This window comes from Embiotoca jacksoni, unplaced genomic scaffold (assembly GCF_022577435.1).
Source record: "Embiotoca jacksoni isolate LCO1_2020_lvr unplaced genomic scaffold, fEmbJac1.0.p SCAF_14, whole genome shotgun sequence".
Taxonomy (NCBI): domain Eukaryota; kingdom Metazoa; phylum Chordata; class Actinopteri; family Embiotocidae; genus Embiotoca; species Embiotoca jacksoni.
Genome location: NW_027185274.1, coordinates 8,330,001 through 8,349,101, shown reverse-complemented (window position 1 = coordinate 8,349,101; position 19,101 = coordinate 8,330,001). Strand labels below are relative to the sequence as shown.

General features: G+C 38.5%; 1 protein-coding gene across 2 annotated transcripts in view; it reads right to left on the bottom strand.

The window, feature by feature from the left end:
* Positions 1–5,567: 5,567 nt before the first annotated feature.
* Positions 5,568–19,101, bottom strand: part of LOC138197177 (cGMP-dependent 3',5'-cyclic phosphodiesterase) — a 144,482-nt gene continuing 130,948 nt past the window's right edge. For both annotated transcript variants that reach the window (XM_069147815.1, XM_069147816.1), the window contains exons 14-31: positions 18,737–18,848; positions 18,545–18,584; positions 17,972–18,035; positions 17,560–17,641; positions 16,938–17,112; positions 15,628–15,740; positions 13,939–14,016; positions 13,711–13,833; positions 13,538–13,608; positions 12,767–12,889; positions 12,592–12,679; positions 11,065–11,112; positions 10,660–10,734; positions 10,453–10,552; positions 9,363–9,475; positions 8,186–8,224; positions 7,966–8,072; positions 5,568–7,016 (exon numbers count right to left, since the gene is read on the bottom strand). In XM_069147815.1, coding sequence (XP_069003916.1) covers positions 6,782–7,016; positions 7,966–8,072; positions 8,186–8,224; positions 9,363–9,475; positions 10,453–10,552; positions 10,660–10,734; positions 11,065–11,112; positions 12,592–12,679; positions 12,767–12,889; positions 13,538–13,608; positions 13,711–13,833; positions 13,939–14,016; positions 15,628–15,740; positions 16,938–17,112; positions 17,560–17,641; positions 17,972–18,035; positions 18,545–18,584; positions 18,737–18,848 — 1,786 coding nt within the window. In that variant the 3' untranslated portion in view covers positions 5,568–6,781. The remainder of the gene's footprint in view (positions 7,017–7,965; positions 8,073–8,185; positions 8,225–9,362; positions 9,476–10,452; positions 10,553–10,659; positions 10,735–11,064; positions 11,113–12,591; positions 12,680–12,766; positions 12,890–13,537; positions 13,609–13,710; positions 13,834–13,938; positions 14,017–15,627; positions 15,741–16,937; positions 17,113–17,559; positions 17,642–17,971; positions 18,036–18,544; positions 18,585–18,736; positions 18,849–19,101) is intronic.

Here is a 19,101-nt window from a genome sequence, read left to right as displayed (position 1 = left end):
GCAGAAGTCGTAATACTACCGGAGGTGGAAAGTAACTCAGTACCTACATGTACTTAAGTACCATACAGTTTTGAGGTAGATGCGCTTTCATTTGTACTTTTACTTGTATTTTTTTTTTTTTTTTACTATTGCCCGACTGATATATCGGTATTGTCGATCAGATATTAGATGCAGCGGTATCGGCGTAAACATGATCGATATGCACAACTATAAAATACTTTTCAGACGGAAATGAATGCAGAAAAAGGTGATATCGAGGAATTGTTGTGTTTTAAAGGATGTTCTCGGTTCATACCTCGGCTGGCTCCTGGAAGTGTGGAGTTGGCATGTTCTCCCTTTGCCCGCGTTGGTTTTCTCCTGGTTTTTTCCCCCCACGGACCAAAGAAATGCATGTTATGTTAATCAGTGATTGTAAATTGGTTGTAGGTGTGAATTTGAGTGTGAATGGTGGTCTGTCTTTCTGTGTTGACCCAGTGATGAGCCGGCGACTTCTCCCAAAGTCTGCAGGGATGGGCTCCAGGCCCCCTGTGACCCTGTACAGGACAGAGAGATAATGGACGTTTCCAGTTGAGCACTGATATCAGTGTGTAAATAATACACAAAATGTATCGTCAATTTCTTGTTTTGTTTAAGTTGTTTGAGTGTAAATCTGTTTTATATTGATTGTCTCAAAATGAACTGGTTAAGAGCAGTGACAGAATAAAGGGAAGTCTATAAAATGAATTTATTCAAAAGTCTGCCCTAACTTCTGGCCAGTAGGTGGCAGTGCAGCGCTGTGGTTTGGCCCCCGGACTGGACTGTGTGTTCATGGAGCCAGATCGAGGCCAAAAGTTTTAATTCGAAGAAAATGAGTAAATGGAAAACTAGAATTTAAAACTGAAAGTTCAAGATTTGATCTTGAACTTTTCAAAATACAATATATTTAAACTAAAATAATTTGTGTGAGAAAAGTTTTTTCCAATTTGAATATAATTTTGATTCAATTCTGAAATTATTTTGAATAAAAAAAAGTACTTTCAATTTTTATTTTCTTATGAATTGAAATTGTTGCGCATATTTTTCAGCTGTAGATTTTACGCTTTCAGATTCAGATCTTATTTAATTTACACTTTCAGATCTTTTTTTCACCTTCAGATCTTATGAGTTCAGTTTCAGACTTTTGTTCCTGACCTGGAGTGGGGGCGTGGCGTCAGCTGAGAGGGGGCGTGGTGTCAGCTGAGAGGGGGCGTGGAATAATGAGTGACATCATCATAGCAAAAAACGGCTGAGGACCTTACTCAGTCACGTTGCCTTCAGGGAAAGTAGGAACTCCGAGAACTATGACTCAACACTTTCCTGTTTTCTGAGGTTGGTGATTTGTGAAATTGACAAAGCACCTTACAACTAACTTCAAGCTGAATGTTTACACACTAAGTTGGTTGAAATGATCCTGTCGTGTTTTAGCAGTGTTAGTAGCTACGAGCGTTTGTGTCGAGTCCGAGTGCTGGCCGCATAATAACATAGAGTATTCCTGTGTTTCGTTATAAGGAAGCAAATCATATCAATATGTTTTAAAGGCTCATTTCATGTTAAGTCTGTCTGGTTTATGTTAAGAAAAGAATGAGTTATGTGTTCTTTAGCTCATGATAGCCCTGTCGGCTAAAGTATTTTGTGTAATTTGCCGCCAAGTGTATCAGTCTTTCTCTGTTTGTGTCCAACAGTAGATATCGGTTCATTTTGTGAGTGTGTAAACAGCTACTATGGTTTAAATACCAATTTATAACAAATGAAATAGGGTGATCGAAGCACATTATTACAGTGTATAGGAATGAATGATATAGGATAATGTGAATCTATATAGTTTTGTTTTTGTAACTTTTGATTCAGTTTAGACACATTTCCCACATTATATATTTGATACAGGTATTTTTGTTGTGATGCATTTTACTATAGTGAGTACTTTAGATGTTTTGACATGTTGTAAACATGGGTTTAAGAGACAGTATAAATACAGTGAACACATTACATTACAGAAAGATTTTGCACTTTGAAATTGTTAAGCGTTTACATTTGAAAATTGTTGATATCTTTTAATAAATATATAGCCCGACAGGACGTTGAATGAGGAGCCAGGCATCTGCCTGTCTCAACGTTTTCTCAGCACACACACACACATTACTTTTCAGATTTTTATAATGAGTATAATTTTTTTTTTTTTTATCAGTTTATGAAAGATGTATAAGATTAAAATACCAATCATCAAACTAAAAAAAGTTAAATTGACCTCCTTGTTTACTGTAACATAAAATGTTATAACAATAATCTAATAATTCAGAAATAATGCCCAATAAATGTGTAAACTAATTGTATTTATACTTTTTAGCACATAATATTGCAAATATATATATATATATATATATATATATATATATATAAATACTTCTAATTTATAGATTTTTATATTGATACTTATACTTAGTGAAGATCATTTACTTAACTTAATGATCTGAACAGTTAGTGCATAACTTTTTAAAAATACATGAAAATAAAAGTTTTGCACGTAAACGTCTGAAATAGACGAAATGAAGTAATGTAAACTTTACATATAGCATCAACCAAAGTAAAAATACTGAATATGCAGAGCGCTCCTTGTCATGTTGCTGGTGCAAAATTCACTTCATGTTCACATTCGCGTTGATCTGGTGAGATTGGCTTGGTCCGGGCTGTGATTTGCTCTATGAGTACTGTGCTGTCTCAGTTGCCTTTCTCTCATTCATTGATCAAATTTTAATTTAGATTCCTTCTTATACAAACTGGAATATCTACTGTCAGAGTTTTATGTTGATGTCAAATTTAATGGCATCTACCCACAGATATAGTTCCTAATTTAATTTCCCACTCACAACGGTGTAATTTAGCTTTTTGTTTTTTAGCAGGGTTTGTCTCATTATTATTATTATTATTATTATCTGATAAGATCCAAATGCAGCTCGAAATACGAATACAGTAGTTTTAGGCATAGCATAAAGGGACACTTGTCAAATTACTTTTTAAAAAAAAATTAAATTCTACATCACTTGGTTATTTCAGGAGGTATTGGTAAATAATAGTTTGAGCATGTCCTCACTGGAACTGAATCCTGTAATAAAAGCATTACTGTACAAACAAACTGAGAATTTATATTCAACTACATGCAGGAATCAATGCTGATTCCTGGAGAGAGGAATCAGAACAAGTGGGCCGTAGTAGATTTTTGTTCTGGGGTCCCCAATGTACTAATCTGGCCATGTTTATACAGTAAGTGCTGTTGGCCAATAGGATCAGCAGAAATGCCAATGTGGTGAGTAAATGCACCGCGCACCAACACACATCTCCAGGCAATCAAGTACCATACCATTTGGTGTGTGTGCACATGTAGAGACAACAACAAAGAACCCTTTCACCAGATTTATTCCAAGAAAGAAAAAAAAAAAGATTCAAAACGTCATCCATTTGCCTTTTTCTCAAAAATGTCCTTGTTCAATACATCTTAAAAAGAACAAGACCACCAGCACTCAGAACTCAACGAAACAAATAACTAACAGATGATTGGATTTAGTCCTCAGTATAAGCATCATGTATACATTTCAGATTAGTCTGGGTCCTTATTCCTGGTAGAATACTATGTATATCCTAAATACACATATCGTTTTCTTTCATTCCCTCTGTAAAAGTCTAAGCTTGGGGTTGTTCAAAAATGGCTTTAAAAATAAAAGAGAACAGGATGCAACCACTTTAAATACATTACAGAATTGAAATACTTCCCATTGTAATAATGACAGACAATCAAGAAAAAAAAAATTCTTTTTAAAACTTTGTTATTTACAGCAATTCCATTCTTGCCACTTTTAACAATTATGTCACAGATGATCATTACAATGACATTACATCACAGGTTAGAGTCCTGCTGCACTGTGATGATGGGAAATAGATTTGGTTCGTACTTCATGGACAAGCCGTCACGACGTATCAGAAAAGTTAAATATGAACACAGCCCTCGTCGTCACTCCAACATTAGAGAACAAAATATATTTGAAGTTTTATGTCTGTTTTCCTCGTTGCAGCTTGGCCAGGAAGTAGATAATGTTTGCTTGGCACATTTAGCCCTGACTCTCTAAAACAAACATATAAAGGACAGATACACACTCATTATAGAAAATTGTCCAACTGTAGGTCTGAACTCTCAAAAGCATTTCAGGATCAACAGTGTCACACTCCATTGACTCCACCCCCCCCCCCCCCCCCCCCCCCCAGTGGAAACATCATGATCTAACACTTAAAAGCCTTTGGCAACTCAGACCTAAAGCAATAATCAAACAAGAGGCATAGGTATTTACATAGGAATCTATGCAATGTCACAGAGGCAGACACTTCATATTGCACATGAAAAAGGCAGGTACATATGAGACAGTGGTTTAAACGGGAAAACCACGAGTGAGAGAAAGAGTCTGAAAAACAGAGAGAGAGGCTCTTTGACAAACACACCTGTATGCCCTTTACAAATTTAATAGTAAAAATATTCTGTCCATCACGCAGACCAAGGCAGATCAAACGCTTTCATCCAGCTGCGCTAATGCATATCCCCATGTAGGTGCAACACATACATCAAACCACTATGCCAACCAATTAGCCTTCCTCACTAATGCACCCTCATGAGGTCCTTTCAAAGTGAAATATAATATAACAATAATAATAAATAATGATGATGATAATTATAATAATATAATCTAATATTCAAATTTTATGATTGCAGTATTTTTGCTTTCATCTATTTTCACTAACATGATCAGGGCTGCATAAAAGGAGGAGGAGAAGAAGAAGAAGAAGAAGAAAATGTAGAAGATCACGTGTGGTTTGTGTCAGCCTCGTCTCTATCAACGGCAGCTCTCTAAAGACCCGTTGCACTGGACATTTCTCTGTTGATCCTGAGCCAGCTACCTCCGGTCCTCTCTCCTTCTCCCATCCACACACCCACTCGTCCGTCCACTCGCTCGCTCTCTAACTCTCACGCCTCCATGTGCAGCCCACATACAGTGGTGTCCATTACAGAAGCCTCTCTAACTGTACTACGGTTATCTTACCCTGACTGCAGCATTTCATAGTTCAGACATTGTAAGGTAAAACTGAGTATGGCATATTGTAACACAAAACCCTGTGGCCCCAAAATGTCAGGTTTTCTGAGGCACAATCTTGAGAACTTCACTTTTACTTTTTTCCAAACATTTCCTTTGGACTGCAGCGACAATGAAACACTGTCGCTTTCAAGAAAGAGTAGTTTCTATGATGGCTACATCTCTAGTTCCTTTGTTTGTTTGTTTTTTAAAATAATTTTTGGGGGCACTGCACTGAGAACTGAACAAATGCTTTTATGTCTGCCTGTAACACCCAAAGGTGTTTGTACAGATAAGTTAAAATAGAAAGAAGTGAAATGACAAGACATCTGAGGTCTTCACACAGGTATTTCACAAATATACATCGTCTCAGCACGGTGATCATTCAGTCAACACATCGATACTCACACTATGTCTATAACAAATATACAACATACATACTAAACAGACTCTTTATTTCAATTTTCATATATTAAAAGCTCTAAGAAAGGCAGCAAAGATGCGCTATAAGGCAGATCCATATGACACACTCCATATGACACGCTCTACTCTGGCACATTTACACGAACAAATGAGATGGATCTTTTAAAGGGCTTCAGTTACTCTCCATCTAAAGTGGGCTTATGAGGAAATCAGTCAATAAAAAAATAAAAGTGGGGAAGGATGGTACTTTTAGATCACGAGAGGCGTTTGTTTGAGGCGTAAATGCATACTTGATGTGGGGACACCGATTGAAGGGTGTGTTTTTAATGTTTTATGCATGGCGTAGGGTCAGGGATCAGTGACTCTGTCATTGATGAGTGATTGTCAAATTGTCCCTTAAATCCAGCCAACAATGATGAAAAGTGAATCGGTACACATGAGGGTTAAAAGGTTGTCTAACCAAGTGAACCAAAAACTTCCTTGTACGACTTCATGATTGTGAATTAGGCATATAAACTCTGCAGAGCTGAATACAAAAAAGTGTTTCGATGGTATAAAAATGGACTGCATTTATTTCTTAGCTATGGAGAAAATCATCACTGACCCACATAAAAGGAATAATACATGAGGTGGCCATACAGCATGCATTCATAAGCATCTGGTGAGGGCTATGGCAGCTGCTTTTGTCTGAACAAAGCAGAGCTTTTTAAATCAATATAAGCTATTATGAATCATTTTACAGAAAGTATAGCACTTCATCTCACTGTTACATGTTGAAGTAGTTTTTGCCATAAGAATAAATGTTTTTTTTCTTCTCCATCTTGTGTGCCTAAACAGTATGTGCATGTACACATGTGTGTCACTGTGTGTGTTTTTACAATCTTAATCAGGATCAGTACTGTATAAATGAGCTTGTGACTAGTGGTAAAAACCAATTTTTCCAGTATAGCTGCTGAAAAAGATAAAGTCACCTCCTTCTGCTTTCCTCAACTGGAGACAAAAGCAACATGTAGCATCTAATCACTGAACCGGCTCAGATGGGTCCACTCGTTTCAGATCACTTGTCTGATTCAATTAGTTTGAAACTTTGTCCTGTCCATTCTGCGTGACCTGCTATGCATCTAAGTGATTGACAGCAGAGAGACGTGTCCCTCTTCGGTCGCTTAAAAGGTATCCTCCTTATTGGACCACGGAAAAACTTCAGGAAACAGTCAGCAGCCCGCCTGTTGTCACTGACCACTCCCTCCCTCTATGTCATCAAGGCAACCATTGAGGCAGTGGTCGTCACTCCCGAAAGCACCCTGGGACTGCAGTAGCTCGTATTCCTGGTCCAGGAAGTCTAGGCTGTTGTTGCTAGGCAACCCACGGATGGTGAACTTGTGGGACACTTTGGTCCACTGCTCACGGTTTGCCGCCACTCTTTCGTACAGCTCAGTGGCCCCGGGAAACAGTTCAGACAGCAACCTGAAAGGACAGAGGGAGGCGGTGGAAGAAGTGTCAAAGAAATATTTATTTGTTACTGTAAAACTTTGTGAGGTTTGAAGTGAGGCTTACTCATGATTACGTCATAATAAAGGGTCGTCATTGTCCCAGGCTGGGAATTCTTACAGTTCCAAATCCAAAGGATGTAAATGATCATTTTATTACATATTATTATTATATATATATATATATATATATATATATATATATATATATATATATATATATATATATATATATTATAATTCTATTTACTTAACTTCATGTCTTTAAGAAGTTAAATGAAAAGAAATATCTTCTTTTAAACTAGGTTATATGGTATTTACTTTGAACACAATGTTTCATTTTGTTAAACCTCTAATAATTGATGTTTTGGCCACTCGGGGGTTGTAAACACAATATATTATCATATTAAAAATTTGATTTGGCAAGCGTGTTACAAACACTTATTTATTCACACTTGTAGTAGTTATCAAGCAGCATTCCTGTTCATTTACAGTCCTGTTTGTTTCCACCTAATTCATGTAAATTCAGTATTCACTCTAATTTTATTTGTTTTCCTTTCCACCATCTTCAAAGGAAAATATGTGACTTAGCTGCTAAAAGCTTCTTTATGTTCACCAGCTAGTTGTTAACTTCTGTAGAGGCTTTTCACTGAAAAAAGTTGCTGGAAGCGATGTTGGCGAGAGCCAACCAAAACAATAAACCTGCAAGCCAACTATTTAGCTGAAAGACACTAAAATATTCTCCATAGAGATGAAGTAAACTTTAGAATCAGGTGATAATTCACTTCAGGTTTGTCACTAAAAGTTCAAAATATTTGTGTTGGAGGAGATTTTGTTTGACTATTTTCAGGCCAAAGACAAAGTGTTCGGTGATTAAAGGAACCAAAAGAGAGGACGGTTGTGATGCTTCCACTTTTTGTGCGTACTTGTAGATGGGCATGGCGATATGTTCCATAAAGCTGATCTGTAGTTCTGGGATGTACGCCTTCTCTCTGTCCATCATCTCACTGGGCCTGTTCCCCATGGCTTTTTCCTGCACGCACACACACACAAACACAAACAATGTTAATATGAGTAATGAGCTCAATATTGCGTAAAGTAACACACACTTCAGCCATTGAACAGCCCGTGTGCACTGACACATACCAGGTCTCCTTGAGAGAAGAACTCTTTATAAATCAGCTCCTGTGGATGTAAAGAGGCAGACATCTGTTACTGTTCACAAGGTTTCATATTTACAGTGACAGTAAATATGAACATTAATAATAAAAAGTTCCTTTAAAATTCAGTTTACATTTCTATCATGTCCTGCACATCCTCTTTTTTTTTTTTTTTTTTTTAGAATAAAACAATGGTCAGTTTAAAAGTTTTGACTTTTATTCAACTTTAAAATGAGGATAAACTGAGTATAAATAATACTAAATTCATAATTTAGAGGCTACTATGCTTTGAATAAAGACTAATATCATATTTGATGCATGACTGGGTGTTTTTTTTTTTTTGCAACTATGCAACAACAACAACACTGCTCCTCTGAGATGAAATGCCTTACCCCTTTATTACTTTCAACATTTGGTGTGATTGCAGATTTCATTAATCCCTGTTCATTGTTTTACCAGGAAGAAAATAGTGTAAGAAATGTGACCAGTAAAAGCCAGATAATGTACAATAATTTCCTCCACTGAATTCAACAGAAATGTGTTTTTGGTAACAGGGATTATAGCGCATTTGTTTTCGGTGTTAGGTGTTTGGAGATTGAGGGTGTAGGATTTAGGGCAAGGTTTAGGGGTTTGGTTTTGAAAAAGGGGCAGGCTTAGATTAAACATAATCCTGAAATGGAGTGCGGTCCCACAGAGGAACATTTAATGGAATATAGCCCACAGGTTGTTTACGACTGTACAGTTTTGCATTTGATAATCTTTATTGTCCTGGAAATGGGTCAGTTTTATGATACAGTCAGTGGGGATCGGAAAGCTTTAGGAACGCACTGATGAAAAAAGGAAAGAGAACCTTCTTTTTGCTGCATGTCAACTAAGACAGTACATGAACTGTCAGAAACAAAGCTTTTATTATTCCTGTTTGCTGCAAGCTGTTTTAACAGCCACAGTGTTCAGAGCGTTGTGCCACTGTAATTACCAGTATTCCTTCCGCTAATATACTTTTAAGATTTGCACTGCACTAATGACTAGCTATTAATACTGATAACTGTTCACATTACCAAGGGTAATTGTAGTGATACAGGGAAACATTTAGCCGATGGCACATACTACAAAAGAAATGCGGTTATACTCTGTGTAGTGTAAAGTATCTACTATAGACTGACAGCAATTTTGCGTGTGGTTTTCCAGCCCTTGGTTTGGTCTGACAGGTCACACGAGGTCATCAACAGGCACAGCAGCATGGAGCGGTGGTTTCGGCTTTTTGGATTGTATCCATCTGAAACACAAATAAACAAATCGCTCCAGGTAAACAGCATTACAAGTGACGTTGCTGCCTTTCAGTTACATGACGCTGACATGAAGCTTCGTGAAGATCTTTGGAAAACCTTAAATTAAAATAACTAAACTTCAACCTCAGACTGAGAAATTTCATTGAGTGATATTCATTTTGTACTTTTGTGTCCTTGGAAGGCCCAGTTATATCCTGCTGAAAGATATTGGTGATAAAAAGCCACATTATATGTTTGATAAGAGGAGATTGTTTCCATGTCACCTCGAGACTCAACATTTTCATTCTGTGTTTGGCTCAACTATTTTTCTCCATGATTGACAAGCTACATATTCTGCGGTGTGTTTCTAACTCATTTAGAGGTTTTTAATGTCCTTGAATTGCTTTAACAGCTCAGAATTGATTCCACTGAGGAGACATCCACTCAGGATAACTTATAATTGGCTGCATTCAGGCGTAACAAACTACTAGCCAGGAGGTTACAGCCAATTATATTACATTAGAGTCTAAGCAACTGTCTCTCCAAAAGGGTAAATAGTCCAATAAAAGTAGAAGATGATTAAAAATGTCAGAGCTGAATGCGGCAAGTTTGACCTCAGAACTGTGCAAAATAAGTCACTTAATGAAAGTGTTGAGTCAGAAAAGGCTTTTCTGTGGCGTTCAGACGCATTGCAGAGGAAATAGGTTGAAGGCTGCACTGTCTGTAAAAAGTATTTTCCACTTGTGATTCATCACAAAATCATCAAAAGGATTTTATTGATTATATCACTACTGCATGTTTGAAATATAATTCATGTGACATGTCCTCTCTCGTAAAATCCCCCCATTTAAAGTTAGGGAGAAGTAAAATATTGGTTTGGTGCGCTGGACCATGAGAACCAAGTCTCCCCCGGCTGTTCAGGGTTGTGAATGTAAAGCAAAAGTAGAGCTGTGGCCGTGCATACTGCTCTCAGTATGAGACATACCATCAGCCATCTTCTGCAAGTCTTTGAAAATGCGAAGGTGGTGAGCGAGGTCTGTAGCCAGAATGATGTCTCTCATCAAATCCAGCATGCGCTGGTAGTCCTGGAAACATCACAAATATCTTTAGCTTGCACAGGCAGTGAGAGAAGAACATGGACAGAGAACAAGAACGAGAGACCAATATGTTGAAATTTGTGAAAATATTTCACCTTCCTGGAGAACTTCTCAAAGATGTTGCAGCCATGAGTGTTCAAGATGGCGATGGCCTGGGCAAAGTGATGTCTCTGTCATGGCAAATAAAACATAAATATAAAACGTGTGAGAAAAGCACAAAGCCAATTGAAATGCCTTGCCTTGCCTCATCACTGCTGCATCACTGCTGCAGAAAGTCAAGGTTGGTTTTGACCACTAGATGTCAGAGTAGAACACAACATGAGAGGCACTTGAATAATGAAGTTTATTAACTGTGAAGGAGCAAACCAATATCACCAGTGACACAGTTATACTGTCTCAGTCTGCTCAGTCCAGTTCAGTGATACATACAGCAAAGATTTATAGAGACACAAGAGCCCCATGTTGTTTGAAAACCTTGTTAAAGCTTTGATAGAGTTTACCTCCATCACAGATCCCTCTGAGCTGTAGAGAGCAGCCAGCACAGATTGCTGAAAATAAAACAGACAGACAAATGAAACTCAATCCTTTTACACACTGTGCTGATTCAAATGAAACATCCTTCAATAACGCGAAGCAGTGTTTTCTCTTTAACACTTCATGTCAGCTCTGATATGAATTTGAAAATAGATGACACAAAGAGAAGCTGATAAAATGATGAATGACCTCTGCTGTGTAATGACAGTTGTGTGTGTGTGTGTGTCAGTTTGATGCTGGAGGGTTATGCTCGATTAGAGTGAACCAGAGCAACATGCTTCTAATCACATTGACATGTAGTGTTTCACTGGGACAAAATTCACAGATGATGAGATAAAACCAGAGGCTGATATGACTGTAAAACACCCAGAGCCTGGCTGTTATTGAAGGCTCCATCTCAGGCATCTAAAGGCTCATTTTTACTCAGTATTAATTTACAGTGCAAAATATCAATGCCAAGAAAATACCATAACAGAAAAGTGCACAACTGAGGCACTTTGGTAGGCATTGTATAACTGCAGTTGCAGTTTTCAGCTTAGCGCTTTAAAGCAGGGAGTGTGTCGGCCTCCCGAACCGAAACAGGGAGCTGGTTCCAGAGGAGTGCGGCCTGATAGCTGAAAGCCCTGCCTCCCATTTTATTCCTGCAAATGCTCTGAACTGTAGGCAAGCCTGCACTCTGAGAGCGTAGCGTTCTGTTGGGATGATATTGATAAGAGAACTTTAATGTAAGATGGAGTTTAATTATTAAACACTTTGTATGTTGGGAGCAGAATTTTAAATTCTATTCTCAATTTTATTGGAAGCCAGGGATGCTAAATTGGGGGAAATATACTCTCTTTTCAGAGAGCCATGGCATCCTGACAACAAAGAATTACAGTCATCAAGCCTGGAAGTCACAAATGCATGGATTAATTTCTTTGCATCGCGCCAAGACAGGATGTTCCTGATCTCAGCAACATTGTGCAGATGAAAGAAGGCAGTCCAAGAGACTTGCTTCATGTGTGAGTTGAAGTAGATCATGATCATAAATAACTCAAAGATTCCTCACAGTAGTGCTGGAAGTTAAGGCCATGTCATCCAGAGGAACTAGATCATTGGATTAACATGTTTTTAGAGTGACCAGTATAATAATTTCAGATTTATCTTAATTCAGAAGTAAACATTTACAGTTCATCAAGGCCTTTATGTCTTTTGGACATGCTTGAAGTTTTGACTACTGATTGGTTTCATCAAGTTTCATAGATAGATATAACTGAATAGAAATGTATGCAGTGTTTCCTAATGATATCACCTAAGCAGAGCATGTATAAGGGGAGAAGTATGGGATCTAGGACAGAGCCTTGTGGAACTCCATGACTAACATGTGTGTGTGGAAGAGTCATTACTGACATGAGCATATTAAAAATCCATCTGATAAACATGATTTGTCATAGCATTCCTGACAGTTCATCAAACACCCTTTAATAACGCAGAAACACAGTATGTGCTCTCACCGAGTCGACTTGGAACGAATTGTTGGTGCCACGGTGGTCCAGGTCATGGCACATACAGGAGACAAAGAGCGCTAAAATCTCTATATCCCTAGAAGACAAGCGATCAAAGTACAATATTTTTTACATCAACACTGCACAACTTAATCACTTAAGTGTTGAAGAGTTGTACACTCACTGGAGGTAGTTGGACAGCCTTAGGTTTTTGTAGAGCAGGTAGCAGAAGTGTGAGACTGAGAAGGCGTGCATCCAGTTGTGGTAGGGAGGATCCCTGTAGCCTTTCTTCACCATCAGACAGAACCTGACACAGAGGAAGCAGTTTAATTAGGGTCTACATCTCAGCATGTTTCCAGTGACACATGTACATGTACTATAAAGGCATGGCTTCATTCCCCCCTTTTTTTTCTGCCATGTAATTCAGTGATTTCATTATGAACAATTGACCTGATTTGTTCTTGCTCTTGTTCTGAAATAATAAAAAAGCTGCTATATTATCACATTGCTGTAAGGCTGATGATGTAGCAACAGGCTTTCTCCATCACATCCCATCCATGCATCAACTTAAAAAAAAAAATTGACTTGAAATTTATTTCCCAATAATTTGATGCTCCACTGAACACTTATGCTCAAAATCTTGTCAGCTTTGCATATAGAGAGCTGCTTATATTTCTCCATGCACAATGTTGGGAGTTTGGGTCTTATAACAACAGGGTCAATAAAACCTCCAAAAGCAGTCAACGTCCATCGGCTCCAACACACTATGAAGTAGGTGAGAATGTGAACAGATGATGGAAAAGGATTAAAAATAGGCAATTTTTTTTTACCAAAGAGAGAAAAAAAAAGCCAAATCAGATCAATTCCTAAATTAAGATTTCTTACAGTAATTGCTGGACACACACATACACACAGGCTTTTATATTCAGCACATGAATTGATGGAGTTGTCAGACCTGGCGAGAGTGTGCAGGTCAATCTTGTATGTGTTGATGAAACCCATGTCTTCAAACATGCTGAGGACGCACTGCAGACACACACAGCAGCAGCAGTTAAATTAGATTTCATTCTGCATCTAATTCTTCCTATTAATCTCTGTGCTGTGCCAAACGTTCTCTGTGGTTCTTACAATGGGTGTGTTGTCATCAGGCAGGGAGCGCGGCGTGTATGTGAACTCAGCGTAGCACGGGTGAATCTCCATCACCGGATCAATCCCCGTCACCAGCAGCTTAGACACCTCTTCCTCTGAAACCTGCGACAGACACATACTGAATCATATTGAGTAAATAATATGGACACTGTCAGTAAATACCACACATCTCTGTGTGAGAGTAAGATGTATAGATATGATTTTTACCTTCATGTGGTACATCATCATTTCGTTGGCTAGGTGGGACCTGAACTGAGCTTCATGGACTCTCTTGTAGAGGAGAGACTGGAGAAACAAGTAACATATTACAGCAAACCTGATTCATTATAATAAAACAGATACCTGGTTACAATATAATGTGCAGTTCACCTGCAGAGACACTTGTATTATCTTTTTCTTTATTGTGACAAAACACACTCAAAGATAATTGGAAATAAATAAATTGTGTTTGATCTTTAGTATCTATGATACTTTTATTTTGAAGTGCAGTGAAATGTTCTGAGTCAGCATCTTTAGAACCACCAGTAACAAAGTCTTTCTTTATTTTAGATCAACCAGTTAAGCCCCATTTCACATATTTTTAGTGTGTACGTTCATTCAGATGGAAACCCCATCTGTGTATGGCTTACCAAAATAACAAAACTCAATTGCTTACATTTCAGTACATGAAGGAGCTGCTTGTTACAATCAGAAGAAGGTGATCATTGATGAATAATGAACTTGGCTGTGTTAAATGATTAATGAGCCGCCTTCAAGGCAATTATCTTTCCAATCAAATATCTTTATGGTTTGTAGATAAACTATCGAGTACCTGCAGTCATTCAAAGGTCAGACTCTACAAGAGCTATTCAGTATGAAAGTGAATCGGAAATGTTGAATAAAACATTATCACAGCTGTACTCCGTGACAACACTGCAAAAAAAACGTTTCTTTGTTGCTTTCTTGGCTTGTTTGTTAGGTTTTTTTTGTTTCTTGGTTTCTTTGTTTATTTCTTAGTTAGTTAGTTAGTTAGTTTGTTTGTTTCTTTCGATAAAAGATTGATCGTCACATTTTGCACAGCCAAGGTTTACACCAAATGACAAATCTGTGAATACATTTTTTGGTATTGACAGTACAATATGATGCAGCCCTCGTCACCTTCAAAATCGGCCTTGTTGAGCCACACATAGAAGTTCAGCTGAATGTGCGTTAATGGGTTTGCAGCAGGCGTACAACGCTGATGAACTGCACCACAAAAGCCACTCAGTTCCATCAGACTAAATCTGTTTAAATTTCCGAGGAGACTTTGCTCTACTTGACTGAGCATCTTTCTGCCACTGAACTGATCCCATTTTGCTAGACGGGATCAATCTTTCTAACAGCATTAACATCAGATCTACCGCATTGTTTTAAAGAGAAAGGGACTCTTTGTGATGGATATACTGTATATGCTTATTTCCTAAATTGTATTTCTGTGGAGTCAAGCCAATCAGTGATTATAAGGATGCATGAGACTTGAAGAGATGTTATTATTTAAAATCAAACGGACATAATAACCATACATTGTTTATAGTATGTATGAAGATGAATGTGTGCACAGGAAATGCTGCATTTATTTCCTTTTAAATGTTTCATATTTCTTCATTGCTGCTCACAGAGATATAAAGAGAAATTGAGAAGTTACGAGAGTTTATCTATTTTATGCCTAATATGCTTTCTTTTCTAACTTGGCTTTTTTCTTTCATTGTAAACAGAAGAACCTTAAACACTAGCTGGACAAGTGCAGTGTGCTAACTAGTATGACAACAGCTTTTAGTGAGAATACTTGACACAATTTAATTCCTTGTCTTTCTCTGTGGCTATTCAACACACCGAACCAGAAAATGTAAAAGTTAAAGAGAGGTAGATAAGACTTACATGTGCAATACTGATACCACAGTAGATGGAGAAAGCTGTGGCCAGATCCTCATCAAAGCGGTTGAACCAGGGCCCATTCATTTTATTCACCAACTCAGCGACGCCAATCACCTCTAAAAAAAGGGCAATTTACAGCAAAAGAAGACAGAAGATGGAGAGAAAATGAGTGAGAAACGTAAGGTGGCACAATCAGGGATGAAATGAGTTATGGAGGAAAGGTGTGAGACGGATGGAGGCAGAGAAAGTTGATGATGAAGAAAAATGGAACGTGGAAAATGAGAGTCAAGGATGAGAAAATGAGGCACTGAATGCAACAGAGAGGTGCAGCGCAGACGTTGAGTCAAACAGGTCTGCTAACTTTAATTAATTTCACACTGTGTTTGAGCCAAATTGCACATAAAAAGATGTGAATTGAAACTGTTAATCTGGGCTTCAGACAGTTTTCTATATGAAGACAAATCACGGTGAATGGACCGTTCCTCTGCTTGCATACAGCATCATTAAAATGAAGCAAAGGTTTCTGACATTACTAAGTATGGAACACACTGAAGATGCTCTCAAGTGCATTTTATGCGCTTCAATATTGGGCACAAGAATATGACATAACCACTATTGCTATTCCGAGAGAGCACGTGTGAAATTTAGCTCCGCTGTTTGAAAGGAAACAGGAATAGAAGGTACAGTATGTTCTGGAGGGGACAGTAAAAAAACAGTGATGCAACGAAAAAGAAACCTGATAATGGGGTAAAAAAAAACAACGTATATTTGTCTTTTAGTATAAGTTGTCCAGTTATTATTAACTCTACAGCTGGGCTACTGTACAGGAGAAAAAACATGATTTACTTAGCCTTCAGTTCTTTGCTTCGAGTTGCTGAAACAGCCTTTCTATTCACTTAAAATCTATTCTTTTAGCTTTGGTTGTGACAAAATTTTTCATCTTGTTTTTTTAATATATGAAAGGTATATATGAAAGGTTATATACAAATAAAGTCCGACTTTAAACCTCTTAAATTGAGAAACATTTTGGCAGGATATTGTCACAAGTGACGGCAATGTTTATGTGTGTACTTGTACAATAATCTTCGAGAGGAGACCGCTTTCACCTATCGGAGTGAGGACATTTTGACAAAGTGAGGACATTTTGGTTGGTCCTCACGGCCCTCATGGCCTTTTAAAGGGCTGTTTGAGGTTTAAGACTTGGTGTAAGGGTTAAGGTTAGAAATATTTTAGGATAGTGTTAGGGTAAGGGGCTACAGAATGTCCTCACAAAGATGGCTGTACAAACATCAGGTGTGTGTATTTATTGTTACCATCGTTCTCATCTTTGATGGGGAAGCAGAGGATGTTACGAGTCTTGAAGCCGGTGCTGTCATCGACACCGCGGTAGAAGAGTGGATGGGAATAGGCGTCCTTTATGTTCAAAATCTGACCGGTAGTTGCAACGTGGCCTGCAATACCCTGATCAGCTGGGATACGAAATTCCTTCTGCACTCGCACACAGACACAGACATCGACACAAAAACAATTATCAGTCGTCATTCAGAGACACTTTGTTTGACATTTTTGTCTTCATTTAATAGCTGACAGAGGAGACAGACAAGAGATGTGGGAGCGAGTAAGGGGACGAAGGCAACAGAGGCTTCCAGCCAGTGAGCAAAGTCCCCGTTGGAGTCTGTATGGGAACTTTTGTTGGGTGTAATTACTCATTTCTCTCTCCCATCATTTCCTGTCTGTCTTTGTTTCCAGTTTTCTAATAAATGTATGAAATGTCACCATTTTTTCTGTTGATGTTGCAAATACACCAGATGCATGCGAGACCACAAGGCCACAGGGACGATGCAAGATAAGCCATTGTATAATTAAAAACATCCACACAAAGAGATAAAAGGTGTGCGTCTATGAGTCAAAAAAATTGATGTGTGTTTGCCGTACCTCCTCATCACTAACCACACCGCCATCAAACACCTTTGCCACCAACTCATGGCTGACTCGATCCAGCAGAAACACAGAGCAGCTGGAGGAACAGAGAGCGACAGAGGGAGAGGGGTGAAGGAGAACAGAGCAAAGCGGAGAAAAGTGGAGCGTTTTATCTCATTTCATCTCAGGTCATTTCGTAAGTTGTATTAAATGAGGCAAGTCGGTTAGGAACAAATTGTCAAGATAGCCTTTGCAAATGCAGACAAAGACATTCACACTATACACAGGCACACACACACACACACACACACACACACACACACACACACACACACACACACACACACACACACACACACACACACATGCCCGCTCTCACTGTCGCACACATTGAAATACGACTTTGAAGATGAATAAGAGGGCTTACATCTCTGCATCACTGAGGTTCCTGGCCTCCACTATAATTTCCTGTAACAGCACTGACACATCATCTGAAAGAATCAGAGAGAGAGAAAAAACGACATGGTGAGAGAGGAATTAAAAGGAAAACAGGGGGAAATTAAAGGCATACAGCAAAGCCCTGATAGACAGAAACAGGGATTACACCATCAGCACCTGCGGATCAGCTGCACAAACTGATAAGAGCTTTTGTAATCAACGCTTCAGTACAGCGAGAGGCAATTTGCTCGACCACTGGATCAATTTCTGTACCTGCAATCATGATGAATCAACAATGACTTGTTCTACTGTCGGTGCTTATCGTCTGATAAGAGTGGAAATGCCTCAGTGTAATTAAACGATAGAGAGGTGGAGCCATCCGTTTTAATGCCCTTTTGATTTTACGATTATGATCCTGGATGTGATCACCTTCAGGGTCAGTAATATCTCATTCAATTATGTGCGCCGTCTTTTTTACTGGGTGATCACTTAAATATCTGCCATTAATGCAAATTGTCCTGCAATGTTCTTCCTTCACAGAGAAAGGGGAGAAAAGACTTACCCAAGTGTGTAAAGAGATTCTTGGCTACTTGCAAGAGCGCCTATGTGGAGAAACAGGGAACACAAAAAGCTTTTCAAAAGGCAGCTTCATGTATATTTATGTGTGCATACAGTGTGTGTGTGTGTGTGTGTGTGTGTGTGTGTGTGTGTGTGTGTGTGTGTGTGTGTGTGTGTGTGTGTGTGAGAGAAGTACCTGGCACTCCACTTTGAGTTTCTGTTCTTTCTGGAAGGCCAAAGTTGAAGTGAGGACCGTTGAAGTGTAGCAGAAACAGTGCTGGATGGCATGTTCATCTGCTTCTGTGTGTCTGCAGGAGAAACACACACACACACACACACACACACACACACACACACACACACACACACACACACACACACACACACACACACACACACACAACAGGCTGTTATTTACTGCATTTAGCTGAAACAATTAGTAAATTAACAAAAATATTTACTGCCAACTGTTGTGATAATCAATGAATCACTCTCAGGTTCCTGCTCCTAACTTGAGCATTTACTGCTTTTTAAAAATTTTTTTTTATCAGTGTAAACTTT